The following is a 26,694-nucleotide window of genomic DNA, read 5'->3' as shown; positions in this document are numbered from 1 at the left end:
CCAGCTGAAATAGCCCTTTTTTCTAGTAGATGTGGGAATTGCCTTAATTGCTTGAGGACAAGCAAAAGCTTAAGTTTGGGGGAGTTGATAAGTAGGGATTTTGACTGCTTATTTGCACTCTTTTACTTGAGTTTTAGCTCAAAATTGCTTAAAGGTATTCCCGAAATCTAACGAAATATGATTTCTTGCAGGAGTGTTAGAATATGAGCTAAAGAAATGAAAATCAACTCAAGGAGTAATATTGGAGAAGGACAAAAACAAGGCTAAAATGGCACTGTCCGGACCGCACAATATAGAGTATGGCTGCAGATAATGAAGAAAACCTCTGACAAGAAATGATATGTAAAGTGTGGACCGCACAATTCTGGTGCGGCCGCAGAAGACAAAGATCATAGAGTTGGGATTTCAAGTTCAAGAAAAAATGCGGACCGCACCATTTTTATGTGGCCGCATACTCAAGAGCGCGACCGCACTCATTTTTATGCGGTCCGCAGAAGTCTCACACAGTCAGAGCCCAAGATCAAGGAGTGCGGACCGCACTATAATTGTGCGGCCGCAGAAGCAAGAGTGCGACCGCACTCACAAATGTGCAGTCCGCAATAGTTGAAGGAGTGCAGCCGCAATCCAGAATTGTGCGGCCGCAGAACTGGAACCTGTCAAGCCAAGTCTCGTTGTGCGGACCGCACACATAATTATGCGGCCGCACAACCTCCGAAGGGGCATTTTTGTCAGATATTTTTAGCTTAGTATAAATAGAACTTTTTGTCATTTTTAGGGTAAGTTTTGTTTTGGGAGAGCACCTGAGCCGTTTTTCTTTATTGTTTTGAGTAATATTGTACTAGATTAGCTTCTAAACATTATATTTTCTTTTCCTAATCAACTATTATGCATTCTATCTTAATTTCTTCTTGTATTTCTTCATTTTTCATGAGTAGCTAAATTTCTAGCTAGGGTTGTGGCCCAACCCTAGTGTGGGCACTTAATGGGTGTTTGGTTTAGAACTTGTTTGTGATTGGGTTAGTAATATTTAGCCTAGTTCTTGCTTGAATTCAAGAATTAATGGTTGCAAACAGTGATTCATGCCTAATTGACTTAGTCTCTACTTGAGAAAGAGAAATTAAGTCTAGGAAAACTTGGCTAATAAGAAATTTGGGTGAACTCAGGAAATTGATAGCCCCAATTAAAGGGTTGAATCTAGAGATAGTAAGACCCGACTTGAGCATTTATCACTTGTTTTGTGCAATACCTATTTGGACTTGAGAAAGCCAAATTGGGCAAAATCACTCAAACTACCGAGAGGTATAGAGTGGGTAATTGTGTGTGATTGCTATATTACAACCCCGACCAATCAGGCTTGTCCTAGAGTTTTCAACCCATTAAGTAACCACCTAGGTGGAAGTCATGATCCTAGTTCTTTTATCATTTGGAAAACAACCAAAATCAAAAATATTGTCTCCTAGTTTTATAATTGAAATCAATAGTTTAAAGTAGAAGTAGAAACAACAAACAAGAATGTGGAAGTGTAATCTAAGGCATATTGTACAATTACACTAAATATATACCTAATCCCAATTCTAACTCTCTGAGGATTCGACCCCAACTTGCGTTGGGTTTTATTATTACTTCGACCGCCTCACTACCTATATTTGTGGTGTGAGTTTGGGCAACATCACATCGTTATGGGACTGCACAATTCCTTCTGCGTCCTCGTCGTTGAAGGACAAGGTTCTTTCTGGTACGTAATCCCGAGTTTGTTTCTCCCTTGTGATCAACACCTTGGTGAGTTTTAACACTGGCTCTTGGGGAACATCAACCCCTCCGACAATCATGTGAATGACGTGTTGAGGTTCTTCTTGCTCATTTTGTTTGTTGGAATCTCTGTTTATGAAATAATTCTTGGCTCGATCACTCAGAAACTCCCGAAGGTGCCCGTCGTTGAATAACCGGGCTACTTCTTCTCTCAGCTGTCGACAATCTTCCGTTTTGTGGCCATGTGTGACATAATATTTGCACATTTGGTTAGGATTTCTCTGGGCTGGATCGGTCTGCAAAGGTCGAGACCATTTAGTATCTTTGATGCGTCCGATAGCCGATACGATGGCGGCTGCATCAACATTGAAGTTATATTCTGACAATCATGGTGCTTCTTTAGGTCTGATATGCCTGTCGAAGCCATTCTTGCTCATGAGCCCTCGAGAGATTTGGCCTCGGTCATTTCTACTTCGTACAGGGTTTCACCCAGATCCGCTGCTCCTATGATCTCAATTATATGGCTGGTATCGAGCCCTGTTCAACCTTGGTTCTTGATCAATGTCCCTCTTGATTCTGTCAACGGGCCTGATAGGATAAACGGACCCAGAAGGAGCCCCAAGCTGGTCGTCTTCGACTCAAATCTTCGATTGATACCGATTATGTACATCGGCCCAGGTAACAACTGGGTATTCTATCAAATTCTACTTCAACTGCTGTGAAGCTATTGAGCTTCGTACATTGAGTCCTTGGGTGAAAGCTTGAACGGCCCAATCATCGGTGACCGGTGGTAGGTCCATTCGTTCTATTTAGAATCGAGACACAGACTCCCTAAGCATTTTGTTGTCCTTCTGCCTTACCTTGAAAAGGTCCGACTTCCTAGTCTCGACCTTGATGGCTCCGGCGTATGCCTTTACAAAAGAATCTGCAAGCATATCAAAAGAATCAATAGAGTTAGGTGGTAAATTATGGTGCCATATCATAGCTCCCTTTGATAGGGTCTCCCCGAATTTCTTTAGTAACACGCATTTGATCTCGTCGTCCTCTAGATCATTCCCTTTAATTGCACATGTGTAAAAGGTGACATGCTCATTTGGGTCGGTTGTTCCATTGTACTTAGGAATCTCGGGCATGCAGAACTTCTTGGGGATCGGTTTGGGAGCCGCGCTCGGAGGGAAAGGCTTTTGCACGAATTTTTTGGAATCCAAACCCTTCAATATTGGTGGTGCCCCCGGGATTTGATCGACCCCGGAGTTATAAGTTTCCACATTCTTGTCGTTTGCCTCGATCTTGTTTTCCCCCGACTCAACTCGTTTTGTTAATTCCTCGAGCATCTTCATGATTGCGGGATCAGTCCCCGATTCATTCTCGTTCGATTTCCTTGACACCGATTCGACCCTCTGAACAACTTCCTGAGACGGCTCGGGCTCGATCCTGCTTGGTGCATGATTCTGATTTTGGAGCTGGGCTATCGCGGCTTGTTGAGCCTGCAACATCTCGAAGATCACCCGAAGGCTGACCCCGCCCTCTTCGCCGCCATGTGTGCTCTGAGCGGCTGATCGAACATCTCTACGGATGCTACTCTCGGGATCGACAACAAAATTTGCATTGATGGCTACATGCGAGGTGACGTCGATTGGATCTGCAGCCGGAACTCCATCGAGGCCAACTGGAGGTGCGTCGTTCCCTTGTGCTATGTTGTCATTTTCATCGTGGTGACCGAAATCATTGTCCATGTGTATGGGTGCTGCCTGAGAGTTCGACATTTTGATCCTGGAATCAAAGATACTCACAAGAACAAGTGTAAAATAGTGTGTGTCGTGAAAGTTAGTACCCGGTAATCACTATTATCCTTAGCCCCACGATGAGCGCCAAACTGTTTACCCTAAAAACGGATAACAATTAAATTTATACGCGATTTTAAGGATAAGTGATGTAAGTTGGCACAAATTAAGAGAATATATTAATATTGAGATTGACGATAAAAGAAATAAATGCAAACCACACGAATCGAATAGTCTTGACCCTCGAGTTCGATCACCCTTGAACTAAGAGATATTTAAGCTGATATGTGAATAAAGTAACAAGGTAATGAAAGCTAGAAATAATAGTATATTGCTTTATGTTGCGTAAATGTGATCTGTTTTACAAATGATCAGACCCCCTTTATATAGTAGGGGAGTCCTACTCTTGATACAGTTCCAAATGAAGTAAGAAATCTTATGATTGGCTAATTAATCGGCCTATCCTTGATACGTATCGAGATCTCCGTCGTGACCTACGTCCGATCGCGGATATTTCGTCCTTGTGTTATTGGCTTAGCAAATTTCCCCTAATCTCACCTGATTTGACGGGGATGTTTACGTCCCATTTTTTACACACAAACTTAGAATGTGACATGCATGGTCTCTCTCACACAGAATAAGCAACATTTGTCATCATAGGCAACATTTCCAGGCAATCTCGAGGGCTGAAATTGTAATTTATAATCAATATTTCCAGACAATTTCGAGGGCTGAAATTGTAATTTAATATCATAGGCAATATTTCGAGACAATAACCACATTACCAAGAATGGCTTGAAAAACTGAAGCAAATTGAAGCAAGGGGATTACTGAGGAATGCAATAAACTAGTAGAGTACAAACGTATTGACAATTTTTCTCGAAAGACAGCATCGTCATTGCCAATTTGCGATTAACAACATTGTCTCCTCATTAATGCTGAATCGTAGTCAAATCTAAAAAGCTCCCAATCACTCTTCGCGGCAGTTATTAACCCAGCGCAGTAGATCTTCTTCACACAGCCAGAGATTCCAACCTTTAAAGAACAAACTCTTTTCTCTTTTCCAAGTGTCAATTTAAAAGCCAAATGTACGCCAATTACCAGTCCAGATCAAAAACCCCAACCCTAAAATGCAGAGAAAGGTGACACAGATCCAACTTCTTACCTTCACAAACCCTAGCTTTGGACATGGCGAAGCATTCTTCCGTAGCTATGGCTCTGTTCCGCAAGCGCTGGCTGACTGTAGTAGCGCTCCTTGTGATGCTTTCAGTTACCACTGCCATTGCTTTTATCGTGAGAGCTAGCCTTGAGTCCTCCTGTGATTGCCGCGTAGATGTGGCTTCTGCGAAGCGATATAACTCTTCACCCGAGTCAGCTAAGCCAATTGGAGTTGCTGTTATTCAGAGCCCACTCAGTTTTATGAAGTCTAGGCTTGTGCTTCTTGTCTCCCACGAACTTTCCCTTTCTGGTACCTTTTATTTTTTCTTTTGGTTTCCCTGAATTTCGCTTTTAATTACTATATATCATCTATTATGTTTAGTTCGGTTCGTCAATGTTGCTTATGGAGCATTCTAGAGTGAAATGTTGCTAGTCTAGCTGGACTGAAGAGTGTTGTTTAGCTGCATTAGTGAATCACTTGTGTTACTGTTGATCCTGTTGTTGTTGTTGTTGTTGTTGTTGTGTGTGTGTGCGCGCTCCTTTTTTTTGTTGTGTATAGTGAGATGTGAAGTCAATTATTTTTATATGCGTATTAATGGGTTGGATCTGCAATTTATTAGCTAATTCATTCATTCAGAATTGGTGTTGTAATGGAAGTTGGCTATTTAAGGTGTAAAAGGAAGTAATCACGAAATCACAAGACTAAATAAGAGGCGTAGAATCAGAGATGAGTTAAATTGAGAACATTAAAATGGTGGAATGGATGTTCGTGGCATCCCTAATTAATGCTGCGTGTATGTATCCTCTTTCTGTACCACTTTGGTAGAAGTTTAAATGAACTGAAATGTTTTAGAACAGTGTATTAACTGAAATGTATATGGAACAAAATCAAATGAGAAACACGTGTTGCATAAGAATAGATTGAGAAATCACTGGATCCTCCTATCTTGTTTTGTCGCTTTTCATTCTTTTGATCTACACCCTTTTGTTGGTATTATTTATCTTTATAGCACAAGATAGTTGTGACTGAGTTATGAAAGACGGTTTAAAATTCGTTGAAGTTTGATAAAAGAAATTTGTTCTATAGCGGGATATTTGGAGTTATCTTGTACTTATATTTTTGAGCAATTAAGAGAGTTGATCTGTCATTTTGGATTCTTTAGTTAGCCGGTTTTTCATTCTTCTGGAGCAGTGTTATCAAAAGCGAAAAGCGCAAAAAAACTCTAAGGTCTGTTGGGGCTTTAAGCGCAAAGCGCAAATAAAGCGTGGGCTTTAATGAAGAAAGGTGCAAATGGAGAAAAACTACAAATATGTATGTTTAATTCAAGACTAATATCTATAAGCATGATTACCAAATATATAGACAAAGAAACTGAAGAAAATTTACGACAAAGTGAAATATCAATTGTTTAGTGTCGCTTCTTTAGATTACGCTCATTGGCAAGGAAAAGTATGCCTTAGAGCCTTGATGACAACACTGAAGCACTCACTAAGCAAGGCGAAGCGCTCAACATGTTTTGAGCCTCGCTTCAGGGCTTCAGCGCTTTGCGCGCCTTTGATAACACTGTTCTGGAGCTGGCAATATTTCATTATTTTGACGAGTAAAATAACCAGAGTTCTTAACTGCTAGATTTGAGCTTTGGCTAGAACCTCTTCAGCTGTTCCTTGACCTGATTGCTAAAATGTTTTAAAATGTTGAAAATGGATGTAATCTTTGTTATCTTTTCTGGCTGATGAACATTTAATTCATGTTCCAAAATGTGCTCGCTCATGCTCTGTTGATAATGTGCTTTCTTGGTGCTAGCAACAGTTTGTCGACTTAAGTTTGTTGCTTCCCAGTTATTCTATGTTTTAATTATTTTTATTTTTACTTTGTATAACTTGATTTCAAATTTCGGCCAAACATTGAACCACTTCTATTACAACTTTATTATTTCAGTAATTTACTCCGCATCTTCTTGATGATGGAAATGAGATCCAGTAAAAAACATGTTACCAGTGAAGCCGTTGGTTTGATGCATCATTTAAATCCGTTCCATATATTCTAGAATGTTTTATTTTTTATCGGAAAAAAGAAACCTATTAGTTTGGTTTTCCTTGCACTTGAGAACTGAGTTCAGTGCTGGCAAATAAATGGGCCCTTTTGCATATTTTGATAATTAAGAGAGAAAAGAAAGAAAAGAACTTTCGAAGAGGCCGAAAATCATTGATTAGGAGTTAATTTCTCTCTATTTTGTATCTTTTGTATATTTGTATTTATGTTGTAAGAAACAACAATATTTTTGGAACTTGGTATTTTTGGATGCTTAAAGAATACTTGTATTGTACCTCCTTTGTAATTGTGTTCATAGAAAGGAGAGATGGTTGGCATCCCCCCTACAAGGACGTGAACAACCTCCTTATCAAAAAAAAAAAGGACGTGAACAACCTTCGGGCTTTACCTGTTTACTACCTCCTTTGTAATTATTACATCATCGTGGTTGAGTATCAATGAATATTTTGATTTATGAAAAAAGAAGGAAAAAAAGGAAAGGGTCATATCATGGAAACAAATACTACTTCTAATCACTATGATTGCTTCTTTCCATATAGGTGGACCCTTGTTGCTGATGGAGCTGGCATTTTTGCTGAGAAGTGTTGGAGCTGAAGTCTGTTGGATCACAAATCAAAGACCATCTGAAACAAATAACGTCGTATACAGTTTGGAACACAAAATGTTACACCGAGGAGTTCAGGTTGTACTTAGCAGTATTCCTTTCCAGCTTGAGATTTCATACCTTTCCATATTTTCACAATTTCATCTTTCCTCGTTTTAATTTCAGTTTCAGTTCCTTTTTTTTTTGAGAAAGGTAATAGTAATTTCAGTTTTAGTACTTGTTTTTGTCCTTTTGGTATTCTAGTTCATATATTTTGTTTTTTTCATTACTTTCTTAGTCCTAAATAAATGTCCATATTTAACTTTTCATGGATATTAAGAAGAGAATTGAAAGTTAATGGGATAGAATACAGATAAACGTGTATGGAAAATTGTGAGACTGTAAAGACGAGCCTCGCGTGTGAAGTACAATATATGTAAAAAACTATTCTTTTCTTTTCTTTTCTTTTTTATAATGGTGGTATCCGAGCTAGCTTGCACTCTTCTCGATTATTCCACCGGGTACCTGCTGCTTCCCACCAAAATTATCCTTTTTCTTATTTGAGCTTTTATAGAGAAAAAGGGAAAATCAACTTGGTGTGGAGGGACAAGTTCATTGAGGTAGATAAAACATAGAGTGTTTTAATCGCTTCTAGTTTTTTTGTTTAACCAGTATCCAACAAGTGTATAACAGTACTATCAGCAGAGATAACTGTCATTACTATTAGTGGAGATTTTGCCCTATGTGTTCTACCCTCTTATCCATTTGAGGTGAAATTCCATGTTTTTCTGTAATTTCTCTTGGCTTTTAGCTCTTTTAGCATCTTACCCTCCATGAAAACTGAAATATGATAATGATAGAGGCAATTCTCTGTGAGATTCACTTTTTCTTTTCTAAATATTATCCTTATTTGTTTCATAACACACACATTTATGTTTTGATAAGTGATGTCACTCCTTATAAACGGTAGGGGTCATTCTCTGCAGGGTAGTCTGCCATTAGCTTATTTTGTTCCAGCAGCCTTAAGCAATTAATGGCTGGCATATTTGCAGTGATGTGCATGTCTAGTCACTGAGATCTAGAAATTCATTCTTCTGCCTTATTGAAACTTATAGTTTAGTAGGAAAGATTGAAATGATTGTGCTTATGGGAGGCACGTCTGCTTTCAGGTTGTCTCTGCTAAGGGTCAGGAGGCAATAGATACTGCTTTAAAAGCTGACTTGGTTGTTTTAAACACTGCCGTTGCTGGGAAATGGTTGGATGCTGTTCTCAAGGAACATGTTCCTCGTGTCCTTCCCAAAGTTTTATGGTGGATCCATGAAATGCGAGGTCATTACTTCAGTCTAGATTATGTGAAGCACCTCCCGTACGTTGCTGGTGCAATGATTGATTCACATGTAACAGCTGAATACTGGAAGAATAGAACACAGGAACGGCTAAGGTACGTTTATAAGTTCACAATTTTGATATAGTTGGTGACGGATCTACTTCCAGTGGCCTTTTGAGGTCATGCATCTTTAGGTTCAAATCACGTCTTGAGCATCATCGTTGTGATACCAGAATGTTTTGCTTACACATTAATGTGAATTTACACAATAAATTGAGTAGATGAAATCTTGTTTTTTTTGACTGTTTAAATTGAGTAAATGAAGTCTTCTAGTCTTAGAATGGTAGTTTACTCTCTCAAGCTGCCATCATTTCCTACTGGCATATATCTATTTTTGATTTTCTTTCCTGTTGACTTATACAGTCACCATAACTCCATAAGAAATGATAGAGGGAGGAAAAGGAATGTTAATACATAAATTGAAAAACATAAGACTTATGAGGGATAAAAGTTTAAGTGCCTGTGAACATTCTTCCAGAAAGATCTACTTCTCCTTAAAAATGAGAGAAAATCGGGCATAAAAAATTTATCTCCCTATTGGGAGCTGCTGTAGTTATTCAGAGTTTACTAGCTGTATTATCAAAGAAGGAGATGAAAATCTCATTGAAGTATGTCATATATGAAGTTTTAAAATGGCCTTCATGTACTGCCCAACGTGCAGCATTTTAGTTTCGGAAAAACTGTATTCCTAGCACCCATATAAAAGGGGTAAATGAACAGGCTGTAACCGTTCTCTTTCTCTCTTAATCCCCCCCCCCCCCCCCCACACACACACACACACACACACACACAAAGATAGGTTAGCTTGTACTTCATACAAATCTAGCTGATAAAAGTAATCTTTCTACTGCGGAAGTTTAGATCACAAGATGCAAGAGCTTTCTTATCTTTGCTGGAAATTTATGATTCCGTTGGTAACTTCAGATTGCTTCATTTTAGTTAACCCTTTACCATCTGGTTTCTTATCTCTGTCATTGGTGTCTTTATCAATATCTATTCTAATGAGATTCTGTTGGACTCAAGAAGTGAAAAAACAGCACTCCAGGAAAACTATCTGGTTTGCATTTTGTTACATAGAAGAGTACTTAGTCGGATTACCAGAAAATGCTAACAGTAATTCTAATGTTACTTATACTGAAAGTACCCTGATCCTAATTGTGGTGGATGCTTGGTGAAGTAATTTTAAACTCAAAGTGCATCTCAATCTATTTCCAGGCATAAAATTTAGCTATTTATTTTCTTTACCTGATCATAAAAATTTAGTTGAATTTATTTCTCCGTTGGTAAGGGGATCTAATGGAAATCTTCTTTCTAATACTTGGGTCTGAAGGCTCAAACTTTGGGTGAACTCCAGAAAGACTGAACTTCTCATTTATGTCCAAATCTACCTTGTATACGTTGCTTATCCTTCATTTTTCCGTTCTTGGTTGTATGCGTTGTATAATCTCTCTAAATTGTTATTAATATTCTGTAGGATCAAAATGCCGAAAACCCATGTTGTTCATCTTGGCAACAGCAATGAGCTAATGGAAATTGCTGAAGATAGTGTGGCAAAAAGAATTTTGAGGGAGCATGTTCGTGAATCTCTTGGAGTTCGAAATGAAGATATACTATTTGCCATCATAAATAGTAAGCCTTTTCCTTTAATACTATTATGCATTGCAATTTATCATGCTTCGATCCTGATAAAAGCTGCTTTCTTGAATACCTGCTTAGGTGGATTGCTCTTGATATATTTTCTGAATTTATCTAATCACTATGATTCACTTGTATTCCTCATCATGCTGTACAGACTTTTCTTTAACTACTGCACGACTTGGATTCGAAATATTGGTAGCTTTCTCACTAACGGTCCTTTTCTAACTACAGTATGACCTGGGTTTGCAATATTGCAGGTGTTACTCGTGGGAAGGGTCAGGACATATTTTTACGGGCGTTCTATGAGAGCTTGCAGCTTATTCAAGAACGGAAGTTACAATTGCCATCAATTCATGCTGTTGTTGTAGGGAGTGACATGACTAGTCATAGCAAATTTGAGACAGAGCTTAGGAACTTCGTTATATCAAAAAAGATTGAAAAGTATGTTCATTTTGTCAATAAGACACTGACAGTAGCCCCATATCTTGCTGCAATTGACGTTCTTGTTCAGAATTCTCAGGTTTGTAGGCATGGGGTGGATGCTAGGTCACTTTTTTTTCTTTTTCTTTTTTCTTTTTGTCCTCTTAAGTAAGATAATTTTACTACTACGGTAATAGCTAACTTCATATTTTTCATCCCTTCTCTTTTAACCATGTAGGCACGGGGTGAATGCTTTGGTCGGATTACTATTGAGGCCATGGCATTTCAGCTGCCTGTGTTGGTAATTGCCATTTTCTTCCTCCATCTTGGCTTGTGCCTTGTTGCATAGTTATTCTTTTACATGCAACATTTTCTTTGCATAATCTAAAATATTTCGTTAGATTGGAAGAACTTACACTCTCATCTTCTTGCCTTTCATTTCAGGGCACTGCAGCTGGTGGCACCCAAGAAATTGTAATAGATGGAACGACTGGTCTGCTACATCCTGTGGGGAAAGAAGGGATAATGCCCCTTGCAAAAAACATTGTTAAATTAGCCACTCACGTTGAGAGGAGGCTTACAATGGGTAAAAAAGGGTATGAGAGGGTGAAAGAGGTATTTCTGGAGCGTCACATGGAAGAAAGAATTGCAGCAGTTTTAAAGGACGTGTTGCAAAAAGCAAAGGAACATCAAAGGACATGAGATTTTATTACTGTTGGCTAGCATAAAGCCTCTATTCTCAGTTGGAGCTGCATTTGTAGATGAAACGTGGAAATTTATAAGCTGTGAGTAGGTGGTCAACAACAGGAAATGAAATACCATAGAGAAACAGTTTAGCCGTCTCTTGCTTATATATTTTGTGAGTGTAAAAAAAACGACTTTCTCATCCTTGATGTTGTCAATGTGGTGTCAGAAGGACTAGTGCTGCTAATCATTCACCATAATTTTACATCTTCTTTTTGGTTTCTTAGCAGGATAGTATATAGTCTGGGAGGAAATAGTATGATTAAATTGACGTCTGGGTAAAGGCCTTTGCATCATTGTGTTTCTGGACCTGTATTTCCTGTAAGTAGAGAGTGGGGTTTCCTTTTTGGGTCAAGAAAGCTAAGTTATCTCCTGTCTGACTAATACACACACACACATATATTAGGTAACCAGTCCTGTTATAGTAGAGGTGGGGTAAAAACATGTTATGCATCGAAGAAGCAATGGTAGCTACACAGATTGAAGCTGCTTGAACATCTCATAGTCAGATAGTCCACCATCTATCTGAATTATACCGGGATTAGCTCCCTCGTATCACCAGATCCTTGAAGAATTGAGTGCTAGGTTAAAATGTTGCAAAAGTGAAACAAAAGGCTTTAGTATACCGACATACAGGGGTGTACAAAGAAAACTGATAAACCGCACCAAACTGATAATCCGAGTCAAACCGGAAAAAAAATCCGATGTTTGGTTTGGTATTGGAAAATAAAACTCGACCATAATTGGTTTGGTTTGGTTTTAACTAAAAAAAAGTCAAACCGAAACCAAACTAATCCGATAGTACATTTATATAATTTTTAATTTTTTTTATACATATAAATATTTGTTGTAATGTAATTTATAAATATTTCTTAAACTTTTTCACAGTTTTATCTTTTAACGTATTATTTCAAGTTTAGACTTAACATTTTTGAATGGTAAATAAATTTTATAGCCAATAAATGTAGTAACTCAAACAAGTTCAAATCAATACTAATGCTAACAAAATAAATTCAATTCAATACTAAAAATGACGATAGTGTTGGATAATTATTTTAGTTTTATATTAGTTTATAATGAAAATGCATAACTTAGTTTATCTTTTTCTTTAGTGATTAGTTACGTAATTAATATTAGTACTTATTAGCTATACTTATTTTAGCATGACCTATATAGTATTTTTAGATTATGTTAATTTTCATTATGGCTTATTAATTAACAATATTTGTTTTATATAATTTTATTATTTTATATTTGTTATTGAATATTTTAGTATAATGCTATGACTTATCTCATATTATTGTGTTAGTTTCTTGGAAAACACATTATATAGTTGTATTTTAGTAGGACTTAAGAAATATTTGGAGCACAAGTTACATATTTTATGCTATGAAGTCTTTACCGGAAAAAAATCTGAAAACCCGAATAAACACGAGAAAAACCGAGATTGAAAAATCCGACTTTGTTGGTTTGGTTTGATTTATAAATTTAAAAACCCGTCACCATTGATTTGGTTTGAACAAAGGCTCGACTACGAATTTTTCAACATTTTTCAAGTAGTTTAAACTATTTTGACTTGAGTACTTCTGAGTTCTGATTAGTTTCTAAATGCGGAAGTTTCATTGCAAGAAAACTAATGAATTGATGTCCAATTTCTATCTAAATTTAGAGATATTGACTCTTGTCCTTCCTTCATCTGAGTTAAGTTGCACACAAGTTTAACTAATTCACTTTTACAACTCACAAAGCTAGAGCCTAGATGCCTAGTAATCTCTATCCGAGGTTATATGATGCTTTTTTATTTGAGAAGTTCACAACAGTTAAAAATCAGATTCATTAAACTATTTTGATTTAAAAATTATTTTTTTAATTTTACAATATAAATCATTTACAGTCAATTGCCATCCTAAGTTGGCACACTCATGTATAGGATAATAGGAGTTAGCTTTCCATCGTCCTTCTGGTTTCTTTCTGTCTCAACTGTAGACCTTAGCTTTGCATGTAATGGTTTCACTAGCTCGGAAGCTGATCGCACCCAGGAACCCTATCCCAAGATCCATAAGTTACGAGCTCGGAAACCCAGAAGCTTCGCAGCCCTTCGTCCCATTTTCCCGTCTTCAAGAGACAAAGCTCTTAGAATCCCATCTGGTTTCACTTCTCGACAACTGTAGCAGCCTAATTCAGATCAAACAAGTCCATGCTCACGTTATTCGCAGAGGTCTTGACCAATGCTGCTATGTTCTCGCGAAGCTACTCCGTATGCTCACAAAAATCAATGTCCCAATGGACCCATATCCCCGTCTTGTATTTCATCAAGTGGAATACCGTAACCCTTTTCTATGGACCGCTTTAATTCGGGGTTATTCAATTCAAGGACCATTGAGCGAGGCAGTGCGTTTGTATAATGGTATGAGAATGGAAAGTATATCCCCCGTTTCTTTTACTTTGACGGCTTTGCTCAAGGGTTGTAGCGATGAACTTGGGTTGAATCTAGGTAAGCAGATTCATTGTCAGGGCATAAAGCTTGGTGGGTTCTGTAAAGATTTGTTTGTTCATAATATTTTGATTGATATGTATGTGAAATGTGGTTGGTTGGATTGTGGTCGAAAGGTGTTCGATGAAATGTCCGAGAGGGACGTGATTTCGTGGACTTCGTTGATCGTTGCGTATTCAAAAACTGGAGATATGGTGGCAGCTGCTGAGCTGTTTGAGAGATTGCCTGTGAAAGATTTGGTTGCATGGACGGCTATGGTGTCGGGTTTTGCACAGAATGCTAAACCAAGGGAGGCATTGGAGTTCTTTAATAGGATGCAGTGTGGAGGTGTGGAGACTGATGAGGTAACATTGATTGGGGTTATTTCAGCTTGTGCGCAGTTGGGGACTGCTAAGTATGCAAATTGGGTTCATGATGTGGCTGAGGGATATGGTTTTGGACCTGCCAATCATGTCATGGTCGGATCTGCATTGATTGATATGTACTCCAAGTGTGGGAATGTGGAGGAGGCATACAAGGTTTTCGAGAACATGAAGGAAAAGAATGTGTTCTCATATAGTTCGATGATTGTGGGTTTCGCAATGCATGGATGTGCGAGTGCTGCATTGGATTTGTTCGATGAAATGGTGAAAACTGAGGTAAAGCCTAATAAGGTGACATTCATTGGTGTTCTTATGGCTTGTACTCATGTAGGTTTGGTAGAACGGGGTCGACACCTGTTTGATATGATGGAGAAACATTATGGTGTTGAACCATCAGTAGAACACTATGCTTGCATGATTGATCTCCTTGGCAGGGCTGGGCAACTAGAAGAAGCTCTTCAGCTTATCAAAGCGATGCCAATAGAGCCTAATAGTGGTGTCTGGGGAGCCCTACTGGGAGCTTGTCGGATTCATGGTAATCCTGAAATTGCACAAGTTGCTGCCAGCCGTTTATTTGAGCTTGAACCTGATAGTATTGGAAACTATGTCCTGCTTGCCAATACATATGCTTCAGCAGGAAGGTGGGAAGATGTTTTAGGGATAAGGAAATTAATAAAACAAAAACTGCTGAGAAAGGATCCTTCACGCAGCTGGATTGAAGGCAAAGTGGGGGTGATTCATGAGTTCTACGCTGGTGATATGACCCACCCAAAGTCAAAAGAGATAAAGGAAGCACTTGAGGATCTTGTTGGTCGGCTTAAGACACATGGCTATGAGCCAAACTTAAGTTCTGTGCCTTATGATCTGAGTGAGGAAAATAAAAAGCGAATACTTCTCACACATAGTGAGAAGCTGGCTTTGGCATATGGGCTGCTTATCACTGATAATGAGTCTACCATCAGGATCATGAAAAATCTGAGAATATGTGAAGATTGCCACTCATTTATGTGCGGTGCATCTCAAATCACTGGCAGGGAGATTATTATCAGGGATAACAAGAGATTTCACCATTTCCGCAATGGTGTGTGCTCTTGTGGTAACTTTTGGTAATTGAAGCAAGAACTCTCATTTCTCTCAAGTGCCACTCTGTGAGTTTGAAGGATCCTTTTTCTTCAGAGATGGCCATTACTCGTCACAAGTGCCTCAGTTATTCAAACTGGTTTTGAATTGCTTCTGAAGTGAGGAATTGGGATTCTTGTTCAACTGAAGGGTATGATTAATTCATTCAAGGGCAAACCTAAGTTCTATAAATGTCTATGATCCAAGGTGCCAATCTATATGACAGGTACCTATACTGCTGGATATATACATTTAGTGTCAGTTTAAGATTGCACTCACCTGGGACATACAACTCTCATATAGAATCTTATTTGACAAATTGTTGATCAGTACCGAGTTTAGTTAACTTTGACACCTGATTGATTATTGGAAATAAATGACATCTCTGAAAGTTTGTAGAACTCAAGCGTTACTGCTGGCAAATTAAAATAAAAATTGCTTATTGCTCTGAGGCTGTGAACTTCTTTGGATTTCAATTGATCGGAATAAACAAGCTCATCTACATTCTAATTTGTAGAGTGTATAGAAATATGGAACTAGCTCTATAAAAAGACAGCCATCTCCGGAAGTAAAGTTTACATAGAAAGGCTAGTATCATGGTGAAAATAAGATCCATGTTTCTCTCAAACTTGATATTTTTACACCATAAGATAGCCTAGGTGACAGGAACAGACAACAGGCTTGATCTCCACGTGTTCTTGCAAAGCCCAGGGATACTCATTTCCTTTTTATAGTTTCTCCTCTAAGGAATGACTTAGAATATTAGTAATAATTTTTACATGCTTCAAAGAAGCTGGGATGTTTCGTCCTCTCACCCTTGCATTTTCTGACTTTAAGTTATTTTTTTGTGGTATCGTTTCCTGTGAATGTGAAAGCCCTGGGTGTGAGTTGCAGCAGAAGATAGGCGATCCTGAAGTTTGGTACTGTGTGTATGGGATCAGAAGATCTGTGACTGTAGTAACTGTGCGACTTCAATTTTATTGCAAACTCGGTTGTCTAGCAGATGATACGTTTCACCAGACTCAACTCTGATGCCTGTGTTGCTTAAATTTGCTGGGATATGTTGAAATTGGAACTCAATGTTGGTGCAGACATGATTCAACCCTGATCCCATCTGTGGCTTAAATTCGATGGAGAATATGCTAGCACAAAACATGCTATTCCTGGGAACCAGGAAAGGCTCCTCTGGGTAGACAATGCAGGTAAAAGCTGGAAACTTCATGTACTTTTATCTGGTCACAGAACATGTTCAGGCAAAATCGAAGCAATTGCCTTGTACCTATGAAACAAAGAGCGCTCAGCTGGACCTCAGTATCCTTTCTCACTTTGGTGTGTCCAATTTTTACTCACACTTCTAATCTAATAACTTAAGCAGCACTTTGTCGTGTCCAATTTTTACTCTCTTGTAATCTAACTTCAGCAGCAGCAGGAGGGGGATTTTCATCTAAAAAACAAATGTACCCAACACTGCTTCAGGTATTGGTTCTTTCTCATTTCTCACGTCTTCCTCGTCTGTTTATGTACCAATTCTCTTGCATCACTGATTGAAATAAGAGATAGGAAACTAATATTCGTTCCATTACTGTTTTACAATTCTTTTGCATCACTGATTATAATAAGAGGTGGGAAACTAATAGTCGTTCCATTACCCATTTTTTTCCCGCAGTCCTTGTTCCGTTACAGCTCGTTACTATGCCTGTTTTGTAGTATTTGCTATCAAAATCATCATCCATGTGATCGAACCCTTAAAGGTTCCTTCAGAATCTCAGGCAAGAAAGAAAAAAATGTTCCTATGAATTTAAATACATTCACGACACATCACTATAACGAGGTACACGACACAACGTGCTTGCAACATTACAACGTACTTATTACATGTAAGACTATGCTTCCACTACTTAAGAGTCTAACATGGCTTTATTCAAATAAACGCCACGCTCTCAAAACTCAAAAACTCAAAAGACTAATAACTAGAAACAACGTTGAAATACAAAAAGTATTAGACCAACATTTTACATGTATCTTTAAAGGGATTTTATTGTTTGGCAGCAGCTTTTCTAGTGGTGGCCAGGTCCATGGTGGCCAGGAAGCTTCTCCTTAATCTTGTCCATGATTCCCTTCTTCTCATGATGATGCTCCCCTTCCATACCATAACCGGTAGTCGTAGTTGTTGCAGTTGAATGAGTCTGATCGTCTTTGTGACCTCCTGGCAATTTCTCCTTAATCTTCTCCTTCATCCCTTTCTTCTTCCTTCTTCCGCCTTGTCCATCATCCTCCGACTGCAAAACAAACACAAGCACAAGTGTTGAATATAATTAAGAGAGACATACAACAATAATATGCTGAATTACACCGCCGACTCCATCCATAAGAAGCTCTTTTTGCATTTGAGGTTTATTTTTACAAAAAAAACAAACTATCATTACGGGAGTACAAAGAAAGTATCGAATACTTGGAAAAATAAGTTTAGAAAAGATTACTTACAGAGCTAGAGCTGGAGCTGGAGCTTCCAGAACGGTGGAGCATGCCACCGAGAGTACCGTGCTCATGGCCGGGACGGTGTTCCCCACCAAGTATGCCAGTGGTATGGCCGGCGCCACCGCCAGCGTGAGTTCCATAGGCACCTCCTGTTCCGGTGGTTCCATAGTCTCCCATGGTACCTCCAGTGTGATGGACTGGGTTCCCATATTCGTCGGTTTGACGAATGGGATTGCCGTATTCGTCCGTCTGCAAGGCCTGGCCTGCACTAAATTGGTTGTCGTAGTGCGACATTTCTTCACGAACAGAGAGCAAAACTAATTAAAATCTGAACTACACAATTCTGTCTGTTGAAAATACCGAGTGTAAATGGTTTCAAATTTAAGTGCGAAAACGGGATTGATATAGGGATGAAAAGCTCCGGTGCATGGCTGATGGCACCAGAACTTCACAGGTGTCACGTGAATTAAGCACAGTCGACATGATCATGAACGTGGCAGCATGAGAGAGTGGCAAGTGTTTTCTCTGTCGGCTTTGAGATAAGATTGGTTATAATTTTGGGTCAAATTCCGCTACTTGATGCAGTGGACTACGTACGCTGAAACAGATATGCAAATTCATCATCATTCAAAGATATAGACGGGCTTAGAAACCGTGCATGTCTTATATGTGTTCCAGTTAATAACACTAGACCATCTCATCATTTCCCACCATAAGACCTGTCCTACCAAATAAACTTTCATTAAAGCAAGCAAATAATGCCTATCTAAAGTTTACATATACTTACTTTTTAGTATGCAATGCAAGAGCAGGCAAGTTTGTTTACCCGAAAAATCGGATAACGTTAAATTTATGTATGATTCCAAGGGTAAGTAAATTCTTTTGATCTGAAAATAACAATACATGTATTTATGATGTAAAAATAGAAGATGATGAACAAAGATATTTAGTGAGATTTAGAAGGATAAACACAATGAATTCTTAATCCCAGCCAAAAAGTGCCTTCTATTACAAACTATCTTTTCTTTTATAGCCAAGGATCACTACTTTATCTATAGCAACATGATAGAATAAATATTACTAGTGGAGGACCCATGATGGTGTGTCTCCTCCTTAATTCCCGCAGAGATTCTCTCCTTTGGTGCGGTTGTAACAGCTTTTTGTCTGTGAACTCGATACCGACTCGAGCTCGGTATCGGATCGGAACCTCGGCCTTGGTTTCGAGCTAGGTGATCACTTTTGGGCATCGATGTTCGGGACCTGTATCAGTCGATGTTACCTCGGTCGATTCGAACGCCCGAGCTCGACGCCCCCATCTCGGAATTCGTTCGGGGTCTCCGTGAAGATACCCCTTGATTGAAATGCCATCCTCGATCGATCTTCATGACCGAGGATCGGTTTTAACCGTATACAGATAGCCCCCTCGTTTCTTGGAAAGGAGATGACGAGAAACGATGTGATTTCCCTAAGGTTCGACCGAATCGATAATGACGTTTCTATCGGCTTTGACTATGACGTGCGTGATAGCTGTCCCATCGATTTGGTTTTATCGAGGCATTTAATGTGTGTCAGTCGGTGGTCGGCCACCGCTAGAAACGAATCGCCATGCCTTATAAATAGTTTTCACATATAATGTTTTTCACTTTTGTGCTTCCTCTTTTCCCAAATTCCCTTTGATTAGTTTCTCTTATTTCGTTGCTTTAGTGCCGCTTATCAGGAGTTACGGTGCTGTCCCCTCTTTCACCTTTCTTTGTGATTTTTTCTTCTCATATTAATGGCGAAAACTTCAAAAATCGTACCTCACAAGGAGAAAGCTTCTTCCTCGCGGCTGTGTGATGATAAGGCGCCGCCCGAGCCGTCCGTTCAAGATTATATTCCCGGCCCGTGTTTTTTAAAAAATTGATTTTAAGGTGGAGAACCCTTCGTCAGTTCCGGGTCGGTGTGAGCACGTATCGATGTATACATGCTCTATAGCGGAGGTTCACCTCGAGGCCGTCAGAAAAGACTGCGGCTGGGGTTCTGAGGTTGTGTTACAAATCCCCTCCCCCGATGAGAGCGTCACTACCTATGTGGAGGGATTTTTAAGTGTTTACACCTATCCTTTTACGTTGGGAGCTGTCGATCCCGTGATTTTTGATTTCTGCAGGAGATATCAGGTCACCCTCGGCCAAATTCATCCTTCCTTATGGCGTATAGTCATCTTATTACGTTTCTTCTCTATCAAAGCCGGAGGGTTGGATTTTTCTCTGAGCCACCTTATACGACTGTATCGGCCTCAGATTTATCGTGGACTTATTAGGCTATATCGTCGGGTATCGAAGGCTTTGATGTCGAGCATCGATGAAGATAAGGATCGAGGCTGGATGGGTCGATATATTCGAGTGAGGACTCGTGATCTTATCCCGGAGGAAAAGATGCCGTTTCCTGAAAAATGGAACTTCGACCGTAAGTGATCCATGTTTGCTTTTCGTGTCTTTTTTCGTATTTGTTAATATTATTTTCTGATGTTCAGCTGCACCTTGGATGCCACAAGCTGTGCCTGATCTCGAGGATTGGGTTCGAAAGTTAGCCTATGCCGAACGCGCTTGGCGTGATTTGGCTAAAGGTAGATGGGAGGCCAAGAATCATGGTGAGGTTTGGTTCCTGTTTCCCTCGAGGTATATTCTGCGTTCATTTCATTATCTGTTTTTCCCTTGTATATAGGTGTAACTAGGGATGCTGTTTTGCGGCCTTTGAGCGGTGATGAAGGAAACAAGCCCCCGGTCCTGGAACAAGGGAAAGAAAAGAAACGAAGGGCTTCCTCTCGGCCGGAGGACCCTAAGCCCAAAACTCGAAAGGTGAGGAGAAAAATCATTGCGCTTTCGATCGACTCTGTCCATCGACTGAGGGAGGAAGAAGAAGAAGAAGAAGAAGATAGCTCCTCGGCTTTGATAGTCCGACCTACGGAGGCAGTCGAGGTTGCTAGAGTTGCTGAGCCGATGGAGGCCGTGCCCATCGGGGTTGGTTCCGAAGACCTAAGTCTCGATCGGAGTACTCCGAGTGATTTGCTCGGGGCAATGGCAATGGGTCATTCACCTTCCCTTCCGTCTTTTTCTGAGGAGGCGTTGAAGGAGGCTCGAGAACTGAAGACTCCCGACATTGGTGTTGGCTCAGGTGCAGCGGATCCTTTTAAGGATTGTTTTACTGGTGTTGATGACAGTTCCGATATCGGTGATGCTTCTCTTTTGTTAGAGGAAGCTCAGCGTTTTATTACTCGGGTAATGATTCTTCCATACTTGGCTTCTTTGTTCTTTTCCATACTTGGCGGTTCCGATATCGGTGATCCCTTTTTGCTTTATTAGTGTTGATGACAGTTTATAACTATGCAGGCCATCGGTAGGTTCCGAGTTGATCTTAGCCAGTGTGAGGCCGAACTCCGGAAGGTCCTAGGTGAAAGAGATGACCTTCGGCTTCTTTGTAGCAAAAAGGAGGAGGCTATAAAGGATCTTCAAGCGGATTTGGCTAAGGTTCGTGAAGAAAGGGTCGAGCTCGATCAGCAGGTGAGCCTCGTTCTGTTAAAGTATGGATTCGACTCGACTGTGGAAGTTAACCCTCCGTTGTCTCAGTTGCAGCAAAAGATCGAGAAGATCGGGCTACTTCGGGAGGAGGTCGATCAAATCCGGACCGAATGCAACCAGTGGAAGGAGACTATTGACCGCCTGGCAGCGGAGAAAGAAACCATCTTAACAAAGTTATTATCAGCCGACATTCAGCTTCGAAACGTCAAGCAAAAGGTGTCGGTTCAGGCTAAGAAAATCGATGAGCTTGAGATACGACTTGCTGAGGATAAGGCGGAGGTTGAGTCGTCGAAACTTTTGGCGGATAAGTCTATTGCTGTATATCGAGCTGATGCTGAGGCCGCTCAGGTGGAGGCCCGGGAAGCGGCGAAGATTGCTGATGCTCGAGCTCATTGGGTTGCCGAACTTGTTAAGTGTAGATCTCGGAGGGAGACCCTCGAGGAGATTTATGCTCGAGGTTTCGATCTTACCGAAGAGGTAAGAAAGGCAAAAGAGCTTGAAGCGGAAGCTGAAGCCTTGGCTTCTGATGATGATGATGATGATAACGATGATGGTAGCAAAAGCGGGTCCGAGGGTGGGGAAGACCCCGACCCAGAAGCTTAGAGTCTAATTCTCATTATCTATAAATTAATTACGTAGGCAATTTTGTATATATATATACCAAGGTCGATTTTGATCGATCAGATTTGGAGTGCCGTTTTGCTTGTTGAGTTGATGATAATGTGGTGGTTAACGTAAACTCTGAGTAAACGTAGCTTTTTCAATGTTTCAAATTCGATTGGGTCCTTGTTCGAACTCAGTAGCCCGTAGGCTTTAATATTTGAGTATTTATTTCGAACTCGATGCAGAAGTGGCCCGTGGACTTAATATTCGAGTGATTATTTCGAACTCGAGATAATGTGGAAGCCCGTAGGCTTAATATTCGAGTGATTATTTCGAACTCGATGTTGAAATAACCCGTAGGCTTAACGGTCGACTGAGTATTTCGAACTTGATATAGAAGTAGCTCGTAGGCTTAATATTTGAGTGTTTATTTCGAACTCGAGATAATGTGGTAGCCCGTAGGCTTAATATTTAAGTGATCATTTCGAACTCGAGATAATATGGTAGCCCGTAGGCTTAATATTTGAGTGATCGTTTCGAACTCGATGTTCAAGTAGCCCGTAGGCTTGTTTATTTCGAACTCGAGATAATGTGGTAGCCCGTAGGCTTAATATTTGAGTGATCGTTTCGAACTCGATGTTGAAGTAGCCCGTAGGCTTGTTTATTTCGAACTCGAGATAATGTGGTAGCCCGTAGGCTTAATATTCGAGTGATCGTTAATTCTGGTTGCATAATAAATCTCAAGTCATTGTACATATGTTTTGGGGCAATCTAATATGAGCATGGTTCATTTTGACCATTTTGGCTCTCACAATTTTTCCTCTATTGTTGTGAGAAGACTTTGTTGCGTCTGAACTCGATGTGTTTGAGGCCCTGGTGCCCCCCCGGTATTCGAGGCCGTTCGGGCTAAGGGTTGAAAGCCTCAGATACTGTTTTGAAAGCGCAGCACGATTGATGGTTGCCTCATTAAAAACCTTGCCGCAAAAAACCCTTTTGGGAAAAACCGGTCTAAGAAAAAAAGAGTGCAACACGTGCTTTTGAGTAAAAGAATACTTCTGTTCTTCGTTCGAACTTCTGTACGGGACAATTTAATAAATATGGGAAAGGTCGGACCTTAGCAGTAGTACCGTTTTAGATGTGATACATTCCAACTGCTTGATAGCTGTTTGCCGTTTATGATGCCGAGCCTGTACGATTCTTTCCCAAAGTTCTCGAGCACCTGGTACGGCCCTTCCCAATTTGGTCCTAATTTTCCTTCGTTTGGATTCCGAGTGTTGATGGTGACTTTCCCTAACACCAAGTCCCCTGGCTTGAAGTGGCGAAGTTTAGTTCTTCGATTGTAATACCTTTCGATTCGTTGCTTTTGTGCGGCCAACCGGACGAGGGCAGCTTTTCGTCCTTCGTCCGATAATTCAAGGCTGGTGTTCATAGCCTCGTTATTTGCTTCTTCCGTCATGAATCGAAATCTGGGACTAGGCTCTCCGACTTCGACTGGTATCAATGCTTCGGAGCCATATACTAAGGAGAATGGGGTCGCCCCTGTACTGGATTTCGATGTTGTTCGGTATGCCCAAAGGACTTCGGGCAGGATTTCTCTCCATTTTCCCTTAGCGTCGTTCAATCTCTTCTTCAGGTTTTGAAGAATAGTTTTGTTTGTTGATTCGGCTTGTCCGTTTCCGCTGGGATGGTATGGGGTTGCTAGTATCTTTCTTATTTTGTGGTCTTCGAAGAATTTTGTGATTTTGCTGCCAATGAATTGCTTCCCATTATCACATACTATTTCGGATGGTATCCCGAATCGGCATACGATATGATCCCACAAAAAATTGATAACCTCTTTTTCTCTTACTTTCTCGAACGCCTGCGCTTCAACCCATTTAGAAAAATAGTCAGTCATAAACAAAATAAATCTGGCTTTACCTGGGGTCGATGGTAAGGGGCCGACGATGTCCATTCCCTATTTCATGAATGGCCATGGCGATAGGACCGAGTGAAGCTGTTCTCCGGGCTGATGGATCATTGGAGCAAACCTTTGACATTTATCGCATTTACGAACAAATTCTTTTGCGTCTTTGCCCATATCGATCCAATAATACCCTGCTCTGATCACTTTTCGAACTAACATGTCGGCACCGGAGTGATTGCCACAAGTGCCCTCGTGTACTTCCCGGAGGATGTAATTGGTATACCCCGGACCTATGCACACCGCCATCGGTCCGTCGAATGTTCTTCGATATAACGTTCCGTCCGCAGTCAAAGTAAATCGAGCAGCTTTAGTTCGAAGGGTCCTGGACTCTTTGTGGTCTGAAGGGAGCTTTCCATTTTTTAAGTATTCAATATACTTGTTTCTCCAATCCCAGGTTAAGCTAGTAGAATTTATTTCGGCGTGCCCTTCTTCGATTACAGACCTTGAAAGTTAAACGACAGTTTCCGAGTTCAAACCATTCTCCTCGACCGATGATCCCAAATTAGCAAGCGCATCGGCCTCGTTATTCTGTTCTCGTGGAACATGTCGTAGACTCCACTGTTTGAAATGGTTCAAAGTGATAAGCAGTTTGTCCAAATACCTTTGCATTCTGCCTTCTCGGACTTCAAAGGTTTTGTTTACTTGACTCACCACCAGCAAAGAGTCGCAATTGGCCTCAACGACCTCCGCTCCCAAATTTCTAGCTAGCTCGAGACTTGCAATTATGGCTTCATACTCGGCCTCGTTGTTAGTTAACCTGATAGTTTTAATAGCTTGCCTAATAATGTTACCCGTGGGAGATTTTAAAACTATGCCTAGCCCGGACCCCTTTACGTTCGAAGCTCTGTCCGTAAAGAGGATCCATGCCTTCGTCGATAAATTTGATTTTAACAGTAGTTCTTTTTCGACTTCGGGTACGAGGGTCGGCGTGAAATCGGCTACGAAGTCTGCTAAAATTTGAGACTTGATGGCCGTTCGAGGTCGATATTCGATATCATACCCGCTGAGTTCGATGGCCCATTTGGCCAATCAGCCCGATAGTTCAGGCCTATGTAAAATATTACAAAGTGGGCAGTTGGTTAATACGCTTATGGGGTGGCATTGGAAGTACGGTCGTAACTTCCTAGAGGCGCTAACCAGTGCAAGCGCCCGTTTTTCCAAGTGCGGATATCTAGTTTCCGCTTCCCCTAAGGTCCGACTTACGTAGTAAACAGGAAATTGCGTACCTTCCTCTTCTCGAACCAGGACACTGCTTATGGCGACTTCTGATACTGCCAAGTACAGGTAAAGTTTTTCGTCGGTTTTTGGAGTGTGCAGCAATGGTGGGTTCGATAGATATCGTTTCAGTTCTTGCAACGCTAGTTGGCATTCCGGTGTCCAAGCGAAGTCGTTCTTCTCTTTGAGTAGAGAGAAAAATTTGTGGCTTCGATCTGATGATCTCGAAATGAATCGGCCTAAGGCTGCTATTCTTCCTGTTAACCTTTGTACAGCTTTCACGCTGTTTATGATGGTGATGTCTTCAATGGCCTTGATTTTGTCTAGGTTAATCTCGATTCCCCGATTTGACACCATGAAGCCGAGGAACTTAGCCGAGCCGACTCCGAAAGCATATTTTTCGGGGTTGAACCTCATGTTGTATTTCCTCAAGATATCGAATGTTTCCTGCAAATGGGACAAATGGTCCTCTGTGCGCAGGGACTTGACTAGCATGTCATCAATATAGACTTCCATTGATTTACCTATTTGTTCTTCGAACATTCTATTTACTAGGCGTTGATAAGTAGCTCCTGCATTTTTTAGCCCGAAGGGCATTACGTTATAACAATATGTTCCATATCTGGTCACAAACGAAGTCTTTTCCTGGTCTTCCGGGTTCATCTGGATTTGATTATACCCGGAATAGGCATCGAGAAAGGTAAGGATCTCGTGGCCGGCCGTGGCATCGATCAAGTGATCGATGTTGGGCAGTGGATAAGAATCTTTGGGGCATGCTTTGTTCAAGTCTTTGTAGTCTATACACATTCTAAGTTTGTTTCCCTTTTTAGGCACTACGACCACATTGGATAACCACTCGGGGTATTTTACCTCTCTAATGGATCCTATTTTGAGCAGTTTGGTTACCTCATCTTTTATGAATGCGTGCTTCACCTCCGATTGGGGTCTTCTTTTTTGCTTCACCAGTCTGAATCTAGGGGACACACTTAGTCGATGTGTCGTTATGTCCGGTGGGATTCCTGTTATATCTAAGTGGGACCAAGCAAAGCAATCGATGTTATCGATAAGAAATTGAATGATTTTCTTCCTGAGTTCGGGTCTCAAACCCCTTCCCAGGTATACCTTTCGTTCGGGCCAGTGATCGATCAAAATGATTTGCTCCAATTCCTCAATAGTTGATTTGGTGGCATCGGAGTCATAGGGGGTCACGAAGGATCGAGGGATCCACTGATTATTATCTTCTTCGATGCTCTGCTTATCTGGCTGGGTCGGGGGCGATGTCTTTGATTGCTATTTGGCGTTCTGGTCTTCGACTGTCCCTCCTTTTGAACCCGATCCATTCACTGGCGAAGACGAGGATGTTGGTTTTGCTTCCTCGACGGAG

At 40.5% G+C, this 26,694-nt stretch overlaps 4 protein-coding genes and 1 pseudogene across 4 annotated transcripts; 4 read left to right on the top strand and 1 right to left on the bottom strand.

Moving 5' to 3' along the window:
- The first annotated feature begins 4,335 nt into the window (after window positions 1–4,335).
- LOC104115626 (uncharacterized) lies at window positions 4,336–11,723 on the top strand. Its single transcript, XM_009626304.4, has 7 exons — window positions 4,336–5,001; window positions 7,284–7,426; window positions 8,497–8,768; window positions 10,189–10,343; window positions 10,610–10,872; window positions 11,011–11,073; window positions 11,217–11,723. The coding sequence occupies exons 1-7, from the start codon at window positions 4,722–4,724 to the stop codon at window positions 11,472–11,474; spliced, it is 1,434 nt and encodes a 477-aa protein (XP_009624599.1). The 5' UTR covers window positions 4,336–4,721; the 3' UTR covers window positions 11,475–11,723.
- Window positions 7,033–7,140, top strand: LOC117281333 (U6atac minor spliceosomal RNA; annotated as a pseudogene).
- A 1,695-nt stretch (window positions 11,724–13,418) lies between the features above and the next one.
- On the top strand, window positions 13,419–17,070 carry LOC104115611 (pentatricopeptide repeat-containing protein At5g44230). Its single transcript, XM_009626288.3, has 2 exons — window positions 13,419–15,717; window positions 16,367–17,070. The coding sequence occupies exon 1, from the start codon at window positions 13,521–13,523 to the stop codon at window positions 15,480–15,482; it is 1,962 nt and encodes a 653-aa protein (XP_009624583.1). The 5' UTR covers window positions 13,419–13,520; the 3' UTR covers window positions 15,483–15,717; window positions 16,367–17,070.
- Window positions 17,071–17,278: 208 nt separating this feature from the next.
- LOC104115619 (dehydrin Xero 1-like) lies at window positions 17,279–18,352 on the bottom strand. Its single transcript, XM_009626297.4, has 2 exons — window positions 17,976–18,352; window positions 17,279–17,770 (listed from the first exon to the last, which is right to left on the bottom strand). The coding sequence occupies exons 1-2, from the start codon at window positions 18,261–18,263 to the stop codon at window positions 17,549–17,551; spliced, it is 510 nt and encodes a 169-aa protein (XP_009624592.1). The 5' UTR covers window positions 18,264–18,352; the 3' UTR covers window positions 17,279–17,548.
- Window positions 18,353–20,616: 2,264 nt separating this feature from the next.
- LOC138904546 (uncharacterized) lies at window positions 20,617–22,551 on the top strand. The gene is made up of 2 exons (XM_070193050.1): window positions 20,617–21,226; window positions 21,338–22,551. The coding sequence occupies exons 1-2, from the start codon at window positions 20,948–20,950 to the stop codon at window positions 22,127–22,129; spliced, it is 1,071 nt and encodes a 356-aa protein (XP_070049151.1). The 5' UTR covers window positions 20,617–20,947; the 3' UTR covers window positions 22,130–22,551.
- Window positions 22,552–26,694: the final 4,143 nt, after the last annotated feature.

The sequence above is a fragment of the Nicotiana tomentosiformis genome, chromosome 2 (assembly GCF_000390325.3).
Source record: "Nicotiana tomentosiformis chromosome 2, ASM39032v3, whole genome shotgun sequence".
Lineage (NCBI taxonomy): Eukaryota > Viridiplantae > Streptophyta > Magnoliopsida > Solanales > Solanaceae > Nicotiana > Nicotiana tomentosiformis.
The sequence above is the reverse complement of the archived record's forward strand: the minus strand, read 5'-3'. Positions and strand labels throughout refer to the sequence as shown.

Bases quoted from the DNA above. Each gene is read 5' to 3' on its own strand.
- LOC138904546 (XM_070193050.1), top strand. From the start codon at position 20,948: ATGGAGGCCGTGCCCATCGGGGTTGGTTCCGAAGACCTAAGTCTCGAT. The intron at 21,227-21,337 runs GTAATGATTCTT...ATAACTATGCAG, and splicing joins CTCAGCGTTTTATTACTCGG to GCCATCGGTAGGTTCCGAGT.
- LOC104115619 (XM_009626297.4), bottom strand. From the start codon at position 18,263: ATGTCGCACTACGACAACCAATTTAGTGCAGGCCAGGCCTTGCAGACG. The intron at 17,771-17,975 runs GTAAGTAATCTT...TTTGTTTTGCAG, and splicing joins CCAGCTCCAGCTCTAGCTCT to TCGGAGGATGATGGACAAGG.
- LOC104115611 (XM_009626288.3), top strand. From the start codon at position 13,521: ATGGTTTCACTAGCTCGGAAGCTGATCGCACCCAGGAACCCTATCCCA.
- LOC104115626 (XM_009626304.4), top strand. From the start codon at position 4,722: ATGGCGAAGCATTCTTCCGTAGCTATGGCTCTGTTCCGCAAGCGCTGG. The intron at 7,427-8,496 runs GTTGTACTTAGC...GTCTGCTTTCAG, and splicing joins TGTTACACCGAGGAGTTCAG to GTTGTCTCTGCTAAGGGTCA. The intron at 8,769-10,188 runs GTACGTTTATAA...AATATTCTGTAG, and splicing joins AGAACACAGGAACGGCTAAG to GATCAAAATGCCGAAAACCC.